The sequence below is a fragment of the Rhyacophila brunnea genome, unplaced genomic scaffold (assembly GCF_057557595.1).
Source record: "Rhyacophila brunnea isolate RB1 unplaced genomic scaffold, BYU_Rbru_1.0 scaffold_23, whole genome shotgun sequence".
NCBI lineage: Eukaryota > Metazoa > Arthropoda > Insecta > Trichoptera > Rhyacophilidae > Rhyacophila > Rhyacophila brunnea.
Window position 1 is genome coordinate 6,363,751 of NW_028232893.1, and position 21,584 is coordinate 6,385,334.

At 35.9% G+C, this 21,584-nt stretch overlaps 2 protein-coding genes across 2 annotated transcripts; one reads left to right on the forward strand and one right to left on the reverse strand.

Annotated features, from left to right (window-relative positions):
* Positions 1–608: 608 nt before the first annotated feature.
* Positions 609–3,866, reverse strand: LOC147069381 (dynein light chain 1, cytoplasmic). Its single transcript, XM_085950786.1, has 3 exons — positions 3,726–3,866; positions 1,578–1,698; positions 609–1,023 (listed from the first exon to the last, which is right to left on the reverse strand). The coding sequence occupies exons 2-3, from the start codon at positions 1,683–1,685 to the stop codon at positions 862–864; spliced, it is 270 nt and encodes an 89-aa protein (XP_085806912.1). The 5' UTR covers positions 1,686–1,698; positions 3,726–3,866; the 3' UTR covers positions 609–861.
* Positions 3,867–5,190: 1,324 nt separating this feature from the next.
* SF2 (splicing factor 2) lies at positions 5,191–20,987 on the forward strand. Its single transcript, XM_085950784.1, has 5 exons — positions 5,191–5,518; positions 7,914–8,101; positions 9,229–9,401; positions 15,373–15,461; positions 16,921–20,987. The coding sequence occupies exons 1-5, from the start codon at positions 5,301–5,303 to the stop codon at positions 17,027–17,029; spliced, it is 777 nt and encodes a 258-aa protein (XP_085806910.1). The 5' UTR covers positions 5,191–5,300; the 3' UTR covers positions 17,030–20,987.
* The last annotated feature ends 597 nt before the right edge of the window (positions 20,988–21,584 follow it).

A 21,584-nucleotide genomic window follows, 5' to 3' on the forward strand; every position in this document is an offset into this window, starting at 1 on the left:
ATGTAACGTAGATAATTTTAAATTATAATAACATCAATATTATAATAATAATATATTTTGTATCGTCGGCCCAATTGAATCCATCTAACTCCTAAGTTAAAATGTATATTGAATATTCAACTATACTGCCATCTGTGTCTTTATGAAAAAAAAACAATTTACGATAGCTGAATACCTAACATTTTTACAATTTCACGCATAAACTATCGTGTCTTATGTAGGTGATCCATTGTCACGCAAGTGAGAAGACTAAGCCATACCGCGCGGAGGACAGACTGCTCTACAGTATGCTAGGCGTGATAACCTAGTCCGGCTGGCATCTTTTGTTGCGAAGGCTTTTATTTAGATCGGTATTGCCTAGAGTCGTCTGACTTGCGTGACAATGGAGTGCCTGCATAATGTTAGGTGATCATCGATATTTTTACAAAATATTGTAACCGTCATCGATGATTCTACCCCGTACTTGAAATATCGTAACTCCTAGGGATACGATTATAACCTTATGTCATGAAGATTTTCACTGCATATACAAAATAACAGAGTTAGATGTTTTCATTACACTGGGCAAAAGATACGACTACCGTAACATCAAATGACATGTCGCCGACATTATAGAATAGATTTCCCAAGTATACGACCACCCTCATTACACATTCATTAACATAATGATACCATAGTAGCTTGCGCAGTCGTTTTTAGTATTGTTACAAACAGTAATCTATAACACGTTTGGAATTTGGGGAGATATTTCTCGGAGACTCGCTCGCGGCCAGAGATGCGGTAGTTTCGAGACCGGATGGAAAATGGGAATAATAGTAATAATAACGTGGAAAGGAAATAGGCGGCTCGCGGGGATTCCCCCTAGCCGCTCTTGAAAAGTAGAATGGCGACCTGGCCAAGGTAGAAGTAGATGAAGTGGCGAGTCTCGTGCGTCACGTAAGAGCCGAAGTTTCGCCCCACTATGCAATGCCATGTCGGGTTGTATTTCTTGTCGAATTCTTTTTTAATATACGCTGCGATATCCTGCAAGCGAATGACAAAAACAAAATCATTTAAAATGGAAAGCGAAATCATCACGATGAAATCGAGGCAATACTTGTTACAAAATCTTCCAAAACCCACTTATCTTAGGATCAATTTTCAGACCATTTTAGAAAATACATTTCATCGGTGTCCCCCATAAGTCAGTCAAAAAAATCATCAAATTTGAATAAAGTGAATATTTAAAGTGCAATGTTTCTTCATATACAATCAGAACGAGTCATGGATTAAAAACACATAAAATGACATATAATGGTGAAAAATCATTTAAATGCGATATTTGTTCATAAACAATGAGATTCAATCATTCAATTATACATAACATTAATGATTTATAGTGTTGAAAATGAGAGACGTTCTGTATTTGTCATCCTTTTAGACTATTTTGGAGCATCCTAGGGTACCCAGGGTGGCATATGCCCGGAATCACTACTCTAGCTGGAATTATATGTAAAGCCTGTAACTTCAGTGATCGCCTTCCCCAGAAATTGTATCAAGGTGTAAAAGGTTTCAGCAAGGTGGCTGATGGGTATTACTTTTTCAATGTTGTATTTTTCGAGTGCCTGCGTTGCGCAGTCCACCGCGTCTTGCTGCATCTCGTCTCCCATGTCCGCATTCTTGATCACCGCCTTTCTGTCGCACATTTTGTCGTCTTGTCTATCACGGGGAAAAAAACAAAATAAATTAAGCATTGTGAGTTTATCTACAAAATTACAAACTTTGCAGAGGAGGCATAAGATTGATTTTATCAGATGTTCTTTTACGAGACGCGACACTAAATACATGAAAGTGAAGATGGAAAAGGCCTTAATGTTAACTGTTTAAAAAGTTGAAATTGCGTAGGCACAGATATCGCACAAATTCCAATTGTCACGTGAAAATTCAGACGCTTCTAAACTTTTTTGATCTATGCATGCAATCTTGCAACGTTCAATACGTGTTTACACATGCATTTTCTTGTTATAGCTGCGATAATACGTACAGGGCAGCACGTGAGTGGATAACTACAAGGTTTTAAATATTTGGTCTTGGTGAAACAAAAGTAACAATGAGGCAGCTTAGAATACTACTTCATTGATGGGTTCGTTTTCTCAAGGTTAAACATTTAGAACTTTGTAGTATTATACCCCATTTACACATGCGTGGATTTACTGCTGACAGTAAGTATTATCGCAGCCATAACAAGAAAATGTAGGTGTTAACATCTATTATCCTGCAGTTGGCAAGATTGCATGCATGAATCAAAGAAAGTTTGGAAGCTTCTGAATTTTTATGTGACACTTGGGATTTTTTCGATCTGCACCTGTGTAGTAGAACAATAGTGGCGAACCTGCCGGAATAAAAATGAACTAAACCGCGGAGACTCATTTTGAGGTTAATCAATTTTTACGACCTGTCAAATAGTACCATAAATGACAACATCGCGTCTCGCTCGCTCTTGAAGAATAAGATTGGAGAGACAGTCAGCACTTTTACTTGTAAACAGTTATTGTCATGACAGTTTAAAATAAGCACTATTGCAGCCAATAAATGCATGCACGTGTACAGGCATTATTGCTCTAGAATAATGAAATTGGAGACAGTCAGCACTTACACGTTATTGTCATGATAGTTTAAAATACAGACTATTGCTGCCAGTAAATCCATGGACACGGACACGTAAATGGGGTATTACATTTTTCCCTGTCTTTTTAAATCATAACAATTGTTTTAAAATGACCTCATTTACCCAGAATTATAAACGAAAAAAAATCCTTGAAATGCTAGAAAATATCTTGAAAAGGTTATTGCAGATGTAAACAAGTGTATATATTTTTCCCCATGTTTATTATAAGTCAAGTTCAACAAATCTTTGACCTCTAGTTGAATACAGCAAAAGATTATTGCATCAATAGTTGGCAGAGAATATCATAGTATGATTTATTTAAAAACATTGTTATCTGACACTAACTACAATATAATATACGACATTTTTAAAGATTGATTTGCAAAATTTTGCTAATCATTTAATGGATTATTATTAATTGTGTGAAATCATCGGAAAATATTACGAATAGTAAGGTCATATTACAACGCAAACGTAAAAATGCAAATTTTTATTCCATTGCACAATAAAATATTTTTTCAACAGGCTGCAAAATGTTCTTTTTTCGAAATTAAAAAAAAAAGAATGAAAAGAAAAATGTGCACGTTACCGGCCGTGTGAAATGAGTAGGCGGTAAAATTAATCTAGCCCAGCCGCGGGAGCGAAAAACTACCTACCACAAAATGCCCGATTGTACAATATGAAATGATAACACAAAACGGAAAGTAATTAATGCACTGGGACTCCGATCATGTCTTCGGTTTAATTGTTACCTATTATTTAAGTTGTACGCCGTTTTGTTTCGCGTGAGAACTCTGACAGTTGCGCTAACGTTCAATTCTGTCATCAAATATTTTGAAAGAAGAAACACGGGAAAGGGTGAAAAAAATTAGGGATGTAAAACATAAATCACCTTTATTTTAGGGCGAAAATCGCCATTCGAATCTCAGATGTGCTTTATTGCCTAGACAACGCTTTGTCAATATCTAAATACATTGAAATCGTGCTCATTTCTAGAACGAATGCAAAGAATGTTGGAACGAATATGAAACGCCGACGGTGATAGCGGGGGATAAAATGCAATATGAAATGGGCTTACCTTTCTAATTCGTGTTATTACAGATGGAATACACTAGATCTTTAGATCCACAACGAAAATCTGCAAACGTACGATGAAAGTTGACTGAAAATTTATATGGTTCCCCTATTCGCGGATAATCTTCAATAAGATGGATTTTGATAACTGCAAATCTACCATTGGTCGGGTTCAGAATATCGTCTTTCAGATGCGTCTTTCAAGGATGTAGAGCTAGCAACATTATGGTGATATTAGCATCAAGGGATGCTTAAACATATAAAAAACGTGTTATTTTTTTATTTAGTAACTGTTTTTTAAGTTCATAAAAATATTATTTAATTATGAATGTTTTACTAGTTCATCTTACAAGCCCAAAAAATCTATTTTTGCATCTAAAAAATATTTTTTTACCTACCTATCAAACACCTAGGTAAAAATAAATTATTGTTTTTTTTGTGAACATAATGATTAGGTTTGACTTTACAAAGAGATTTGATGGTGCCAATCTATTTGTATTATTATTATATTATATAGGTGTAGATCAAAGAGATTGGACTCCTTCCTCCAATCTCTTTGGTGTAGCTGTAGATATAGGATATTACAATCTCTTTGGTATCTATCTAAAAATAATATTATTGTTATATTTTCTTTGTGGCATAACTACTATAATATGTAAGTAGGTACTTACTCAGAATTAATCCAAAGGTAGTAACCTACCTACTTGTTTTCAGTATATTTATTTCAATTATTGATGAAAGAAAGCTTATTTAGCTGGCACTAAAATGAAAAGGGATGTAGCAGGATTGCACGGTAATGAGGGTTATATACAGAGTAGCTTTATATTATATTAAAAATTCATACTATCTCATAGTACATTACAGACAACGCCCATGATAATAGCTGATAAGTCTCACGATGGACAAACGATAATGTGTGAGCGTGGGTCCAGGGTTCAAATTCCGGATCTGGAATATGCACAATATGTTGTTTTTTAATGTGTGCTTAAACCCATAGATTATTAATAGGTTAAGCCGCGTTGACACGGTCCAAGTACGATCCAAGTACACTCGGACCGAGTGCCATCCAAGTGCACCCGTTTGAGACATCTTCATACTAATTATTATTCCTATCCAAACTACTTGGACCGCGTCCTACTCATCCAAGTTAGCTTGGATAGGAATAATTAATATGAAGCTGTCACTTGGATGGCGCTCGATCCAAGTGTACTTGGATCGTACTTGGACCGTGTCAACGCGGCTTATTAGGATATTAAAATGTTATCCAAAAAAAAAAAACTTTTTAATTCTGATTAAATTAATATTTTAAAGCAATAAGAATTAAGATGATGAAAGGTTGGATTTGTTATCATTGCTAGCTTCACATCTGTGCCAGCTATCTAGGTGGTCCTTTATTATTTATTAAAAAATACAAGAGGCTTTCGGGAATTTAAAAAATGTAACTGGCCACAAAATTTTAAACGGCTTCTGATGTACGCCATTTTGTAATTCTTAACTTTATTTTATTTTATTGCGGCAGGATCGGTGCGTTGTGCGGTGTTGTGCATTAACTTGAATTTCTCGTAATTATAAAATAACAATGTCCGGCGAACGAAGCGGCGGTGGCGAGGGCGGCGGCGGTGGCGGAGGCGGCAGCCGCAGCAAAAACGAATGCAGGATTTACGTGGGTAATTTGCCGCCCGATATCAGAACCAAAGACATCCAAGACCTCTTCTACAAGTTTGGCAAAGTTACTTTTGTCGATCTGAAGAACCGACGCGGGCCCCCCTTTGCCTTCGTCGAATTCGAAGATGCCCGGTAAGCGGAATATCAGCTATTTCTTCCACCAATTGTACTCCGGTATCTTTAAAATTTTGACCCTGAATTTTAGCATAATATTGTGATAGCGGTGCGCGTAGTAGGGCCTATGTCTTGTTACGGCAATTTTTATCCGCAAATGTTACTGTTTGGTGTTTTTAAGCTTGTCTCTATAAAAAATGCTATATTTGCTTCCAGGACTTCCCTGTTTGGCCAAGTTCTTATGTTGATTAAACCATACTGGGTTTGTTGCCTTTTTGAACTTTGATACTTAAACTTTCTTATCTCATTTGATTTATTGCCTACATTAAAGATAATTTATTTAAGTAGGTATAGTAATCTCTTTACAGAAACTGGTTTTGTGTGTTATAGATTCAAATTGACATTTTACAGTGTGTACCATTTATTATCATATTTTAAAATGAAATACAGGTCAGTAACCAATGCAAACACTGAACATGAAAATGATGTTTCTGCTTACAAATAAATTTCTATTTTTTTCATAATTGACGTACAAAATAGCATTATTGAGACTTGTGTACCCCTGATTGTGATGGTATGTTAGGGCAGTGGCTTACAAACTTTGGGTAATGGTGCCGCAGATGACAGCATGACTTTTTATAACTTTCATTTTAGACGGTCAGAAGTGGAGGTTAGTAGTTTTCATTGTGTAGCGTCCAGAATCTGACAGGTAAACCTTATATTAGTGCCCACTTAACGTGACGCATCAGTGAAACGGCAAATAATTTTCAACTGTAGGCGCGATTAAATTTTGGACTCGCTCGCATTCAGTGAGAGAACGTCGAGCTAGAAACACGTCACTTTGCTTCGTGATGGCGACGGGCCAATTAATTCTTAAATCGTGTAAAGATGACTAAAAACGTTACCCATTTACTTTAAAAAGAAAACATGTCAATGAATATATTATTATTGTTACTAATAGAACAATAAACAGAACATAAAATGGACGTATGTTGGATTTATATGACAAATAATATTTCGTTTGACAGGCGTCATTTGCACCCGCGACCTGCAATCCGCGCATCGCCTAGCAACGATCTTTTTAGACCGTGCCTCAACTGATGTACGGCCTTAAGTCCAAAATCAATAAAAAAAGGGGTAAATATGTCGTATTCAGGTACCTAATTATCCCGGAAAGTTAATTGTCAGGTTAACACAGCCGGTCGCCCATGACCGCGTTAACCGCGAGCTGTCAAATGACGTTGAATACTTGATTCCAGAACCATCCCATTCGAATCGCCAATTGGATGTAGTTCAATAATATAATTAACCACCTATAATGCAATATCTACACCTAAATAAACTCAACTTTGAAATAAGCACTCCTTGCTTAAAGGCAGGCCACGTTAAACCTTACTTTAGCTTTTATGTCCAAAATCGTTTCAAGATGTACCTTATTTTTGGGTGAGCTTTTCCGAATTCTCGTGGAGCCCTGATAGATCTAGCGGAACCCCGGTTAGTAATCAGACTTCTATGCGGTCTTTTGTTCAACTTTATGAGTTCATCAGCGCATCAGGATTGCTTGGAATTATTACAATTATCAAGTATCGGGCGCAAAGGTTTATATTTTGATAACCTCTGAGGGTTTTATGTCCATGGGTAAAATCAAGAAAATGACAGAAGTGGTCTCAGTAGTATAGCCAACGCCCAACATGAATTGTGGAGAAACCTGAAAATTCATTTGTATTAGGCAAATAATTGCAAAAGCTAGTTGCCATAGACCCAAGAATTTGACAGCAGTTTTGGTTTATGACTTAATTAGGGGCAGGCCATTAAATGAAAGAAATTTGACAGCCCCCTGAATGTACTCAAATATTACCAATATTAAATGCATGTTTCCGTTATGTGACAAACTTTAATGCATGGTAAATATTGAAAATAACATATTCTTTAACATGTGTTTAAGTTTTTCCCATATTTCCCCACACTTGAGAATTAATTATTGTCTCGTCTAATAACCGCTTTTCATTATTTTTGTGTTCCTTGGAATTATGTGATTGTAGGTTAGGTCAGTGGTTTTCCAACTGGGTTCCGCAAGATATGCCAGGGACTGCGCCGGTATTCACAAAACCGTCCGATAAAAGATATAATTTGAAATTTTTTGGTTGTCTGCTTAAAAATGTTTGATGTGACCTTCTTTCAAATAACGAATGCGAGTAAGTAATTCACGCATTTTTCAGGGACGGTATTTAATACAAATTTTGAGAAGCAATTACACAAAGATTACAAAAATTTAGACTGCGGCACCAGTAGACAAGATTTTTTGTAAAATATGTTCTTTGCATGTTACTTTGGAAGAAACTGACAGGTGTAAGGTTTTTATAGAGGCATCGTTTGAAAGTATCTGCAATACTCATTTCTCATTGTTTGACAGGGATGCAGATGATGCAGTGAGAGCACGCGACGGTTATGACTACGATGGCTACCGTCTGCGCGTGGAGTTCCCTCGAGGAGGCGGACCCGGTGGCCGAGGGGGTGGTCGCAATGACCGGCCTCAGGGCGGGCAGAGGGGCGGCAGAGGACCCCCGGCCAAACGGTCAGAGTTCAGAGTGCTTGTCACAGGTAATGTCAAATGAATTTTTTGCCTTCTACAATAATCATAATATGCTCATCGATTTATCATAATATAGGATTGGCTATTGGTTAGATGCGCATTTGTGTGACATCACAGACGTAGTGGCGAAGGTTGGAGGTAGGCTGTCAAGATCTCAAATAAATAGTGCACACTAAAATTTGTCAGCCATACAATGTATTATAATTATGTTTTCATTGAACTACGACTACAAATTGCAGATAGTGTTGGTTAGTTTTAAAAATTCAATTAAAGCCTGCATAAACCAAGCTATTTATGTTAGATCTTAACAGCCTACCTCCATCCCACACCACTACAGCCATACTATATACTCGCTGAATAACGCAATCTGATGGCAGTGTTATCTATTTTGCGGGATTTTTCATTTCAAACTTCAAATGTAATCCAATATACAGTTAGGTGTACAGTTCACTAGAAATGAAGTGTTTTTTTTATAGAGAAATACTCGTCATAGTAAATTTGATTTACTACATGCAAGTAATTCTTTGTACAGAAAATACTTTGATAAAAACAAAAATCTTCTTCTTCCACCCTGTCACGATCCATTATTGGGGCATACGGCAAGCACAAGTTCGTGCCACTTCCCTCGGTCCATCGCCAACTCTTGCGCCTCCCGCCATGTCAGACCTGCAGCATGTAGGTCGCTCCTGTAGCACCGCTGCAGGGTGAGGGAGGGCCGGCCACGGCGTCAGAACCCTTGAGGCTGTGCCATAAGGTTACGAAGTGTCACACTCTTTGGCGGCATCTCTGCATATAAATATAAATTTTTTGCACATGGCGAACTTATACCAGGTTGCATTCGAAGTTAGAAATGAAAAATTCTATGAAGTAGATGGCACTATTATCGGAATGCACTATTCGGCACCCTGGCCGAACATGTACACAGTTTCTGACATTCCTATTACTGTAGGGGTTGAATTAGACAGGGGAAGCATGGTCATAAAATACTGAAAGTGGTATGACATCATTAATTATAGATGGTCGGCAGGAAAGCGTCTCCATTAACGCAGCGAAAAAATATCTAAACCTCTTGATAGAGGTTGTTAGCCGACATTGGTTTGAATATGAAAATAATAATGTAATAAATTCCTTACAGGTCTTCCGAATTCGGGTTCATGGCAGGACTTGAAAGACCACATGCGTGAAGCAGGTGATGTCTGCTTTGCGGACGCCTTCAAGGACGGCACCGGCGTTGTGGAATTCCTCCGCCTTGAAGATATGAAATATGCCGTCAAAAAATTAGACGACTCCAGATTCAGGTCTCACGAGGTAAGATTCAAATTTAATAAAATGTATTTACTTTGCGGCGTCCTCTGCTTCCTTCCATTTTAACCCAGCAACATGCATAATTTATTGTCGATTGCGGTTTTTATACCAAACAATTCTTCCGAAGGGTTTCGAGCTGTTGTAGTGGGAACATGTGCCTTTTGAATATATGAGGCGTCTAATTCCAAAAAGCGATAAGTCCACATTTGGTCAAAATCGAGAAAAAAATACGCACGTATTCTTTGTAAAATTTTACACAATATGTATTGATCTATAAATTCCAAAACGCGACATAACCCTACGAAAAAAAATATTTTAAGTCTCGATTTATTACAAAAAGCGCTAAGTCCGTGTTTCATATTATTTAAAGCTTGGTTGATTTCGCGCGTGTTTAAGTCAACCAATAAGGGAACGTTCAATATTGAAAAGGGCGTCTCCCATGCTGTAGCATCTGGTAAACTCATGACAGTGCCACGGAAATATGTGCTTTATGCTGAGTAAACTAAAAAGTTAGGTACAAATAGCGCTACGTTCAATTTTATTTTGCCTATATTTATTACATTTCAGAGTTTATCGGCTGAAACAAATTGCGATTTGGTTCTAATTTCGACATAGAATACAACGGAAAAAATAATCTCACGTTAAAACAAATAATTGAAACTTGAAACATAAAAACGTTGTTTCCCGAAAATATTGAATTGTGGACTTGTCGCTTTTTGTAATTAGACGCCTCATATGTAAATTTGGCATTTTTTAAAGATGGTAGACACATAGATAGATAGATACTTTGAGATGCAATCTAATATGTACATAGAAGTGTCTTGCAAACGACTTTATTACTATCCTACTACTAAGTACAAAGAAAAAGGACAGTGTTATTGGTTTTAGTGAATTGAGAAGCCAAGTTTTAAACTACCTTCTCTTTTTACTTAGCAGGGCAGATTAGCTTATAGCTCTACCAATGGGAAAAGATTCCCCATCCGTAGTTTATACTAATAGTGAGGGAAGTGAGCCTATCGAATTGATTATAATCACTGCATTAAATTTGATCGTGGTTCCAGAATATTTTTAGTATGATTAAATTGGTAACTATGGACTGGTTAAAATGTTGGCAGCACTGAATACATTATCAATAAACTACAAATGGTAATCTGCTGTTGAGGTAACGGCAAATAATTTTCAACTATAGGCGCGACGAAATTTTGGACTTGCTCGCATTCTTAGAGAACGTCGAGCAGGAAACACGTCACTTTGTAGGTAGGGTAGGAAAGTATCGAATTATAAGACGGTACTTCAGTGAAACGGCAAATTATTTTCAACTATAGTTGCGACGAAATTTTGGACTGGCTGGCAGACGGAGAGCGAAAGTCGAGCTGTGAACAGGTCAATTTGTTTCGTGATGGCGACGGGCGTATTAATTCTTAAATCGTGTAAAGATGACTAAAAACGTTACCCATTTACTTTAAAAAGATAACACGTCAATGAATATATTGTTATTGTTACTAATAGAACAATAAACAGAACATAAAATGGGCATATGTTGGATTTATATGACAAATTATATTTCGTTTGGCATGCGTCATTTGCACCCGCGACTCGCAATCTGCGCATCGCCTAGCCACGATCTTTTTAGACCGTGCCTCAGCTGAGGTACAGCCTTAAATGCTGGTTTTATGCGATTGTCCATCTAAATACGCATAGTTTATTTTATAAACAAAATCTTTTAGATTCCAATTGATTTGTACTATTCCATTTGAGTCATTTTTTGCGTTACCCATTTCCATTGTCTACGAACAATGATATTTTAATGTGCTTATCTACTGAATGTATTTGTGATGGTATAATATTGTATAGTTATTTACTTTGCATTTTTACAAACACTTTCAATATTCAAAATATTATAAAAACGTTTTTTATATCTTATCCTTTACTTGGGTAATATGGTTTTGATCTTTTGTTATGTAAACAATTTTTAACTGTATTCGTTGCCAGGTGTGTACTTGCCATTGGTGAGTGCACATAGTGCCTGAAGATGCCAAAAGGCGAAACCCGGGTTGCAAAAAATGACTCAAATGGAATAGTACAAAACTCAAATCAATTAAAATTTAAATACAAATTCCATCAGGCACCTACTTTTGGTCGATTGTATTAAAATCTTTTAGGTTTGTAACTTTGAGCGAAGGATTCCTGCAAGCGCCGTGCTGCATCCATTTTCTCTGCCTATGAACATTGACAAAGATGGAGACTATTATATTAAATTAGCCTCACTATAAAGTGATGATCTGTCTGCATTGGATGAGTGGCTTCGTTTCCAAATCCTGCGTGTTCAAAATCCTCTAATTGCAGAGCGTTAGATAGTATAGATTGTCAAGACATTTTATATCTATTTTATCTGACTTTTTTTCATGTTTAAACTAACGATGTTCATAAATTATTTTCGTAACGGTCTAGACATCAAAAGATAATCGCACGGTTATTAAGATTAATGCGCACAGATAGTAAAATGAATGAATCGCTAGGACGACAAAAATGTCAACGCAGAAATATTTAATCATCAACAGAATTGAGGAGTTGCCAAGATAAAAAAAAAACATCTTCATCTTAATATCTGCTATTAAACCACTTTATCAAAGTATTCATTCTATTTCTGTGGGTAATTAATATTCCTGTGGAGTATGTCTCGTAATAATTTTATTTTCGAGACGGATTATTATTTTTTATGAGATTGATGAGTTTTAAAAAAATATTTGTTTATCTAATTAAACTTCAAAGGCCGAGACACTTATTACATAGGACAGTTTCATAACTCAAAGCTTGGTTTTATCTATCAATGTTTTACGATCGATTTAGATTTATATACCTTCACAGTGTCGAGGCCCATAATGTTCGTGTCTCGGAGTGGACACGGTGGTAACCAAGCCTTGAAGGAAATGTGAAAAGGAGAAAGCATCCAACACGCGCTTAATCTCCACAACATGTTTTAGAGGAAGGGGTGGGGAACCAGGAAAGACTCGATACACCTTAATGAAATTGCATAAAAAAATAAGCGTGGTGTCTGTCATTATATGTATGCTCAAAACTTTTGATGACCATGATAAGAAAGTCTTTTGATAACAAGGCTTTTTTATTGTTGATCAATTCAGACAGCGCTTGAATAATTTTCGATTCTCAAAAATGTTCAGAAATCGATTGAAGTCCGAAACCAGTATCCAAATTCTTCTGATATCAAACAGTCCTAATTTTTTTGTATATCATGTAATTTGAAAACATCTTAGATATTATATTGTATTAGGTCATTAGGCCATGTCCGATCCTAATAAGATCATATCGTCACTGTTCTGTCAGAAGACACTAATTTGAAAAAATGACATATTGAGTTAGTTATACCAAAATGTTCCTTATTTCAAACATTACCGTCTGGAAAGCTTCTTAATAAATAGAGTCTTTATTTTAAAGTCATCCTTTTAACGATTACTTAATACACTCACATGATAGACCATTTCAAACATTTTAACAACTTCAAAGTCAAATTACTCAAAAATAGTATTCTCCAGTTAGTGTGTTCTGCCAGAACAGAGATGATATGGGCCTCCATAGGGTGGAGGTTTTGTATCAGCAAATTTTTGTTTTTACGATAAACGGATGTTAGCCACATGCGCAAACTATTAGGTCCATACTTTGACTCAAATACACAAATTGAAAAACAATATGTATATTTTCGACCCAGGATTCGAACCTGCGCCCACTGCATTATAAGCCGACATGTCAGCCGCTCAGCCATCGTATGCGTTAGGCATCTCAGATATACCAACAGGAAAAAATCTTTGATAAAAATTCAACGTTAGACGGGATTCGAACTCACATCCAACAAATTCGCGCCAATGTGCTTTACCGATTGATTCACCTGCTTCCTATCTAATAATGACAAAGTTCGCTGATATTCATACATCTGAATCGCCCTTCATAAATTGCGTTAATTTTGGCAATCGTTTTTGTGTTTTCAATCATGGTACTAATAGCCAAATACTAACAATAAACCTATAAATGTACCACATAAGCGTGAAGTTTGGTAGTTTTTACAGAAAATATGACCTAGTTAGAGCTACGCCGAGCGAGAGAAAACGACGCAATAGGCTGCGTTAAGAGCACTCGGAAATAATAGTGGTATAGATCGCACAACCAGAGTTGAGGCGGCCGAATACTCACGCAGACGCATTCAAAAAAGGAACCGCCTGTAAAAGAATACTGTATTCTTCAGAAATTCACCAATACACATAATCTTTCGTATCTGTGTTGCACCAACTCTGGCTGAGAGACCTATAACAATAATTAGATTTACACTATCTAATTCGTGTGTAGTAGAAGAAATCGCAATCTGCGCCATTTCAAGGTTTAATTGTTCCACTATACTTACTTTTAACCATTGATATAATACTAGATGAGGATTTCCCATACAAGTGTCATTTTAAAAATGTACCACAAAAGAAGATATTACGAATATCGTCTTATAATATTTCCTTGTAGGTATAATGCATTAAGACCGTTAACATGGATTCCCGAATTTCACCCGTATTGCCCTGGCTGTAAAACTAAATTTGCATTCTTGGAATAGTGAACCTAAGGGTCTGCAACCCAAAGCTTGCAAGCTACCAAAAATTCATGTCTGAGCGGACAGAGCAAGTCGTCATGCGCTGACTATTAGTTAGAGTAAGATGCAAGCTAGATCGGGCTTACTCATAATTATTGCCAGGTCGTTTTCGAGACAAATATTAAGTGAGCTTATATCGAGTTAAGTCCGCTGATATTAAAACAGTAAGTTTTAACCTTTTCCACTCGAAAATTTTTTTATAGGTACATACCACCCACTCGACTTTTTTCTGTAAAAAGCATAATTTCAATATAAAACATTTTTTTTTTTTTTTATTTCTATAAAATAGATTTATAATGAATATACTATACTTATTTTTAGTTTATTTATAATTCTTCATTGTGTGGTATTTCACAAAGCAATCTCCAATATGTAATCCTGGCTTATCACAGAATCGTAATGAAATAGCGGTATGTAGAGAAGTGGCTATAAAGTGTAAATCGTCCATACATATAGTTATGACTGTAAATATGATCCAAATGATTTGCCTTCAAATACACTTGTAATATAAGCAGCCGTCTCGTAAATTTTCTAAATTAGTTTCGGGCTCATAACAACTCATTCCCAGTGCGGTACACATTATCAAAAGATTTCTCAAAAAATAATAAATCGATACGTAATAATTTTCATTTGACTCATAGAGTATTTCACATTATATTTGTAAGGTTCTGAATCGGCATAATATAATAGTAAGTATTGTCATCAAAAACAGTCTATTCAAATATAAAACTGTAAACTATACGAGACGCCCCTGCGCAAGCGAGAACCAATAAAAAAAATAAACACACTTCAAAATCATGCGTGACAAACAACTGCAGTTCACTCTAGTCTGGGAACGTTCAATAAATAAAATTTATGTGACAAAAAAACATTGCTTGCAAGCAAGCGACCTACGAATAAAAAAAGAGAAGATTCCGATAAAAATACTATGTAGAAATTACGCGCGCAGTATTCTTTTGCCGACTTCTTTCTCAGATAAATGTAATAACCTATTATTATTCATTCTAACTTGATTGAAATCGCATTATAAAAATTGCTGAAAATATTACAAAAAATTACTTTATTGGCGTGCCGCCGCTACGGCGGCACTCGAGTAATACGGGAAACTTCTAATGCCGCCGATATGGCGGCACTCGAGTGTTAAGGGTTAACACTGGCCGAGTCGCTGAACATTGGGCGTCATTTTAAGAAGCATATGATTCATCCAGTAGTATATCAATGCTTTTAACATACTTGCTGCACTTGCTCAGCATCTTTTGGTTTACAGGTTAAATTATTTATTTGTAGTGTTGCAATAAACTGAATCTTTTTCTCTTTTGCCAACAGGGTGAAGTGTCATACATCAGGGTGAAGGAAGACTACGGAGGCGGAAGCAGTAGCAATCGATACGGCAGCGGTGATAAGGATAAATATAGGTGAACGTCATCAATAATTTTTTTATGAAGATACTTTGGAGAGTGTAACGCTCCTTGAAAATTGTCTTTTGTCCTTGTTATTATAGAATACAAGGACTTATCCTTTGTATGTGTTACGTTTGTCCATGATTGGTTAATTTTAAAATGATTCAAACAAAATTATCGCAACTTCTTCCGGACATGACGGTAGTGTTGCTACAGATGATCAAAAGATGCATTTGTTACCCTACTGCTAAAGCTGCCCAGGTAATCACATCAAGACAAGTACTGAATTACGTGTCAGTCTATTAGCTGGTGAGAGGGGTACTCACAATCAAAGGCTATGCCATTTGAGATGGCGAAAACACATTAACCTACTCGCCGACCATCCAAAGTTGGCATGATATTCATAGTTATTGATTATTTTCGCATTTATACAATGCAGTAATCTTTTCACCGTAAATGAAGATTTTTTATTTTATATTTCATTCAAACTAATAAACGTATTACATACCATTTATTTTAATATGAAACATACATCATTTTCTACAGTTCATGTCGCACTAGGAAGTATGAGCATTACTAGTACATACATAATTTTAAAACACTTCTGAGAAATATATAACCAATAGAACCCAGCAGGATTCGAACTCGTCTCTCGGGAATCGTGCCCACATGCACTGACCACTATGCTATAGGTATCTTAATTAATTGCGATGAATTTTAACTAATTTAAAAAAAATTTTTTGTTATGTATTACGCCCACGGTGGCCGCGCGGCATAAGCGTTGGACTATAATGCCGTGGGTCCCAGGTTCGAATCCTGGGTCTGGCAAGTACACATATTGTTTTTCAATTTGTGTGTGTCAGGGTATGGACCTAATAGGTTGAGCAAGTGGCTGACATCCATTTCTCGTAAAAAACAAAAGCTGTCAATACAAACCTCCACTCTGTGGAGGCCCATATGATCCTATCAGGATCGGACATAGTCGAGAAAAAAAAAATTCTCAGAAGTGTTTTATTACACATTGCAAATTATTACACATAATCTGTTGTTCACTCTAAATACCTAAATTATCGTCTTACCAACTTTTGGCAGTATCCCATCATATTATTGCCATTAAAGCAAACATTTGAATGTGAAATTTAAGATTGTAAAATGAGTAAAAGCAAAGATACCTCTGGAAAAAAACTTCCTCGTCAATTTTATGTAGACAGTCAAATGCAATTCTTAAAATAAATGAATAATCATGTAAAACATTGAGATATGTGTATGCGAGATAAGAATTGCCTTTTTTTATTCAGTGCTGCCAATAGAATAAGAAAAATAATGAACTTATTAACGATACAACCACATCTACAATCATTTGATTCGAAAATCAAACTACATTTAAAATTCCTAATTCGATAGGTATATGACTCCTATCTTATTTTACCCGTAATTAATAAAAGTAACATGTGAATTTTGTTTTGTGTCTCAGGTCCAGATCGCGGTCGCAGTCGTACTCGTCGCGTCGCAGCTCGCCACGCTACACTCCCGTCCGCCGGGTCTACAGCCGTTCCCGCTCTCGTTCCCGTTCCAACTTCTAAATCACCCGCCGCAAGTGTATGTATTATAAAACCACCACCCCCCCAACACTGCTACGTACAGGCCAGCCAACCTTTAGCGTTCGCGGCCAGAACTAAATCAAACTGCCCCTGTTTGCGCCAATCTTACTTATATTCAATCAAAAAAATAAACTAAACCCCCCTCATACCTTGTTTGCATGCGTCGTTATTCAATTCTCTTCGAGTCACTTTTCGAATCTATCATCTGTGCACAACATAAACATATTGACAAGTCGGATGTCATCGATGTTATTTTATATAATTCCATTCTACCCACATACAACATGTGTGTTAATATTGGGGTTCAAATCTGCGGCTATCTAATTCATACTTTGTTTTTAAATATGCCTACAATCCAACATGGATCAAGGCCACTTCCCAAAGAGGTTTATCAACAGTTTCTCATTCACTCAATTCAATGGGTCCATTATTTCGATCAGGGATTTGAACCAACCTGCAATTCTTAGCTTCAGAATTGTAAATTTTGAATTGGTACACACGTGTCTGTATTGAAATATGTAATTTATCGTCATTGCATTGTAAAATTAATTGTTTAAATTGAATCAAAGATAGACATACAAAATGGTAATTTCGAGTTGTCAATGTATTATGTACTTCCGTACACAGATGTAGAATCGTTTTGATTGTATTCAATCCGTTAATTTAACTGTAAACGGGCAAAAATAGTAATCCCTGTTACTTACTCTCATTGAGTTTTTTTTAACCAAGCACTGACCAACGGTTATAGCCAATGACATTGAAAGCCTTCTCTACTAGATAGAGCCTGACTATATGAAAGTGAAATTGAACAAATAATAAAAATAATAAAACTCGTGGACTGCTTTTAAATTTGTGCATAGCGGATTCATTTCGAGGAAACTTACACACATTATTATCGTATTATGGGCCGCATTTGTTAGAAACCGCAAGCATTTCAAGACCATTTTAGATTCATTCAAGACGCGTCAATTTTGTCGTCTATTGAAACCTCCATTTGTCATTAATGGATGTTAATATTTTATTAATTACTACGTCCTGTGTACCGTACTTCGGCTGACTTGTAATGAAAACCAAAAGATGTTCACAATTCAAGCCAACTAGACAGAAATACAATTATTTAGATGAACTACCTATAGCTGTAAGTCATACGTATATTTTTTTTTGACCATGTCTGCCCATATGGACATCATATGGCGCGTCCAAGAATCCCTGTCGCTCGCCAGTCTACTTGTATCCTCTGAACTCATGCCAGCATTCCGTAGTTCTGTCGTATTCACTCTATGGACGGTATTTATTTGCCAGCCCAGGTCCAACGTCGCGTCTTCCTCTTAGTGTGACGAGAAGCTGCCACCAGTATCTGCCGCAAACATTGTGTATATCATCAAATGTTAACTGCTGAACCAAGCTAGTATTTATAGTGGAACCATTTGCGGTGTGAATATGTACAGGTACGAATCCAGTTTGCAGGAAGCAGGCAGGGATTATTGTTTATGGTCACTATTGTCAACTGTACTTATATGTCTGTCATACACTTTCTTTCTCCTACGTATCAAAATTATCAAACCTCACGGTAATATGGTACATTTATATAAACATGTTTCAATATGCCGAAGTGCTGTCAACCATTTAAATCTCATATGGCTCCTAGTACAGTTCAAGTTCTATGGTTATAGTTGTTTAACAGTGCGCGGAGGACTTCATTGTTATTATAACATGCACCGTGTGTTGGGTATTACACGCTCTCGTAAAAGTTCACATTACAGGGCTAATGCCATTTTATAATTAGGTATAGTCATCGGTGGTTTTTTTTTTCAAGCGTGTGAAATTTAGGAGAGTACCGTAACGATTATTGACCATTCCTATGTTTTTTTTTCTGTTCACCGTTTGATAGATCTAAGCAACCTTTTGTCACTTTTAATAATCTGTAATAACAATCATTAATTATTGTAAGGAATGTTTTTTTTAACTCGTATGACAATCCAGCACTTACAGCCATTGTTGGAAAAAATATTCTTATTTTTGGACAGTTTTATGGCCAAGTTACACCGCCTGATGTCATTAATTCATCGTGGATAAAGGCTGGTCAATTTTTCCAATTGGAATCATCTGAAGTAGTCAAATATGAATCCTACGCCAAGAATTAACTTTTAAATTCAGTATTAACTCAACTGCGGACCAGTTAATTACTATTTAATTACCGCACTTAAATAACATGCTAATTATATCTTATGCCGACACGGCAGCCGTGTTGTCAGCGCTGCATGAGTTAATTAGTGCATTTAAATATTTTCTATTATAAAATTAAAATTCACAAGTAAACAGACAAAACCTGTTGATCGCTAACAGTGACAAATATTTTCTTCTTAACTTCTCAATAGTCTAATGGCATTGGGGGATAATAGAAAATATTTCAAAGTGTCCACGATCTTATTGACTGAAAACTGTCATTTTTATGACAGTCAGACTGGTTGTGTAATTTCGTCATTACTAAATTAAAAAATGTTATTTTAAATGATTCAGATCAAATGATACATGCATTAAATCCGATGATTGAATAGCTTATAAAAAGTCTCCTGTCCGTCTACTCGACGTAGTATTATTGAATAAAATTATTATTAGCTGTTAATATTATTACTTGGCAGGTGGCAGTATTTTGAACTATAGATTTTCAATAAGACTCTTGACACATTGCATAGATAGTGGCGCCATTGTCAATCTGCCAAATTATACTGTTTTCTTTTTGTGTATGGGCCAAGATAATTTAATTTCGAGAGGATGTCTTGTGTTAAAATATCGAATTTGACATCTTGACGGGAGACTGTTAATAATGGCTTATTAATCATCTTTTTAATGCGTTTTCTTTTAGTTTTTCTTCTGTTATTATTTACAAAATAATACAGGTATATTCTTTTATAAGATATGATAAAAGCCAATTTTCTATTGTGATATCGTAACAGCATGCAATTAATAATGAAATAAACTGCTATACGAAACGTGTCGTTTTTAAATAACAAAAATGCCTGTATTACTATGTCAAGTTTATGATTATTGGTTTAATGAAATTTGAAATAATTTTTAGTTGCTAATGTTAGAGTCATAAATTTTTTCTTTTATAAATGAACCGTGGAAATTTGGATGTTCCAAAGACGATGGTAACGCTAAATGAGTTTTGACAAGGAATTTAGGGAAATGAATGCTTTAGTATGTAGTTATTAATTGTAAATCAATTCATTGTAGCGGATTATGTATTTTCTTTCATACGCGCTCATTGTAATATTGTGGAAAATGGAAATATGGAATAAGAACAGTTTTATTGAATATCGTCTATGTCAAATGACATAGAAAAGTTTGTAAATTCATGTCGGGAAACATACATTTGAATTGAGATTAATGCCTGGGCTCAATTTTTGAAATAAACAGTACCATAAAAGATTTCACTTTGCTCCAATATGCGAGATAGTTAAAAATGTCAGTACATATTGCACTTGGAACAGTGTCCGATTTATTGGCCTTAAATTTGGTGCGTGCATTTGTAATCGAGTAAAACTTTGTATAATATTTTAGTCTATGGACTCCATGACAGCTGAAGTTAACATGTTATCAAGAAAATAACTACAGTGGTTATGATATTATCAAATTTCATTTGTAATTATAGACGCCGTATTGAAGGAAACATAATTTTTTGATTTTCTTTGATAGTATAGTTTATTTAAAAAATTGCCCTCCAGATATACTGAATGGTAGAACTCAAATCAAATGAAATAATCCAAGTATCAAGAAAGAATTGCTCAATGTATGGGAACGCTGCGTGTGTTCATAAAGTGATATTTACTTGTCTTTTTGAAGCATCCAAACGTCCCACTATTGTAGCCTAAGAATGTATCGTTGTAATTTTCTGATTAAAAATGAAACAAAAAGAAAAAAAATCTCTGCCAATTGACTAATGTGTTTTTTTCTGTTCATATGTATGATACGTCCGGGTGGAAGGAAGGATGGATAAGGAATGGATATTTAAGGAAACCGATCATGATTGACGGACAGGATAAAATGGAATCCGGAGACGGTTGAATTAGGATTATTGCCCGTTGCGATGCGGACACTGTCTCGCGCAGTAAGGATAAATGGATTGTTATCTTACTCTTATCTTCTCGGATACTCGGAGGACCTTTGGAATTATCAGGATATTCAGGGACATTCGTGATGGATTGCCCCAGGATTTCAAAGGACCTATCTCTCTCGCACACTAGGAAGGATAATATTATTTGGAACCCAAAAATGATAGCTTCAAATGTCGTTATTGACCGGAGGATTTTAGGACCGGACGCAATGGATGGATCCCTCTTTTGAATGTCTTGACTTCTCGCACATTTTGAAATCATCATTCAAAAAACACATAGGATAATATAATTCATAACCCAAACGTAATTTAATGGAGGATTTTAATCTTGGATACATACACTGGAAGGATTCCCCCATTTTGGATATATTAGAGCTTTCACTACCTTCTTTTACGGGACGTGATAGGAAACACTAGCTT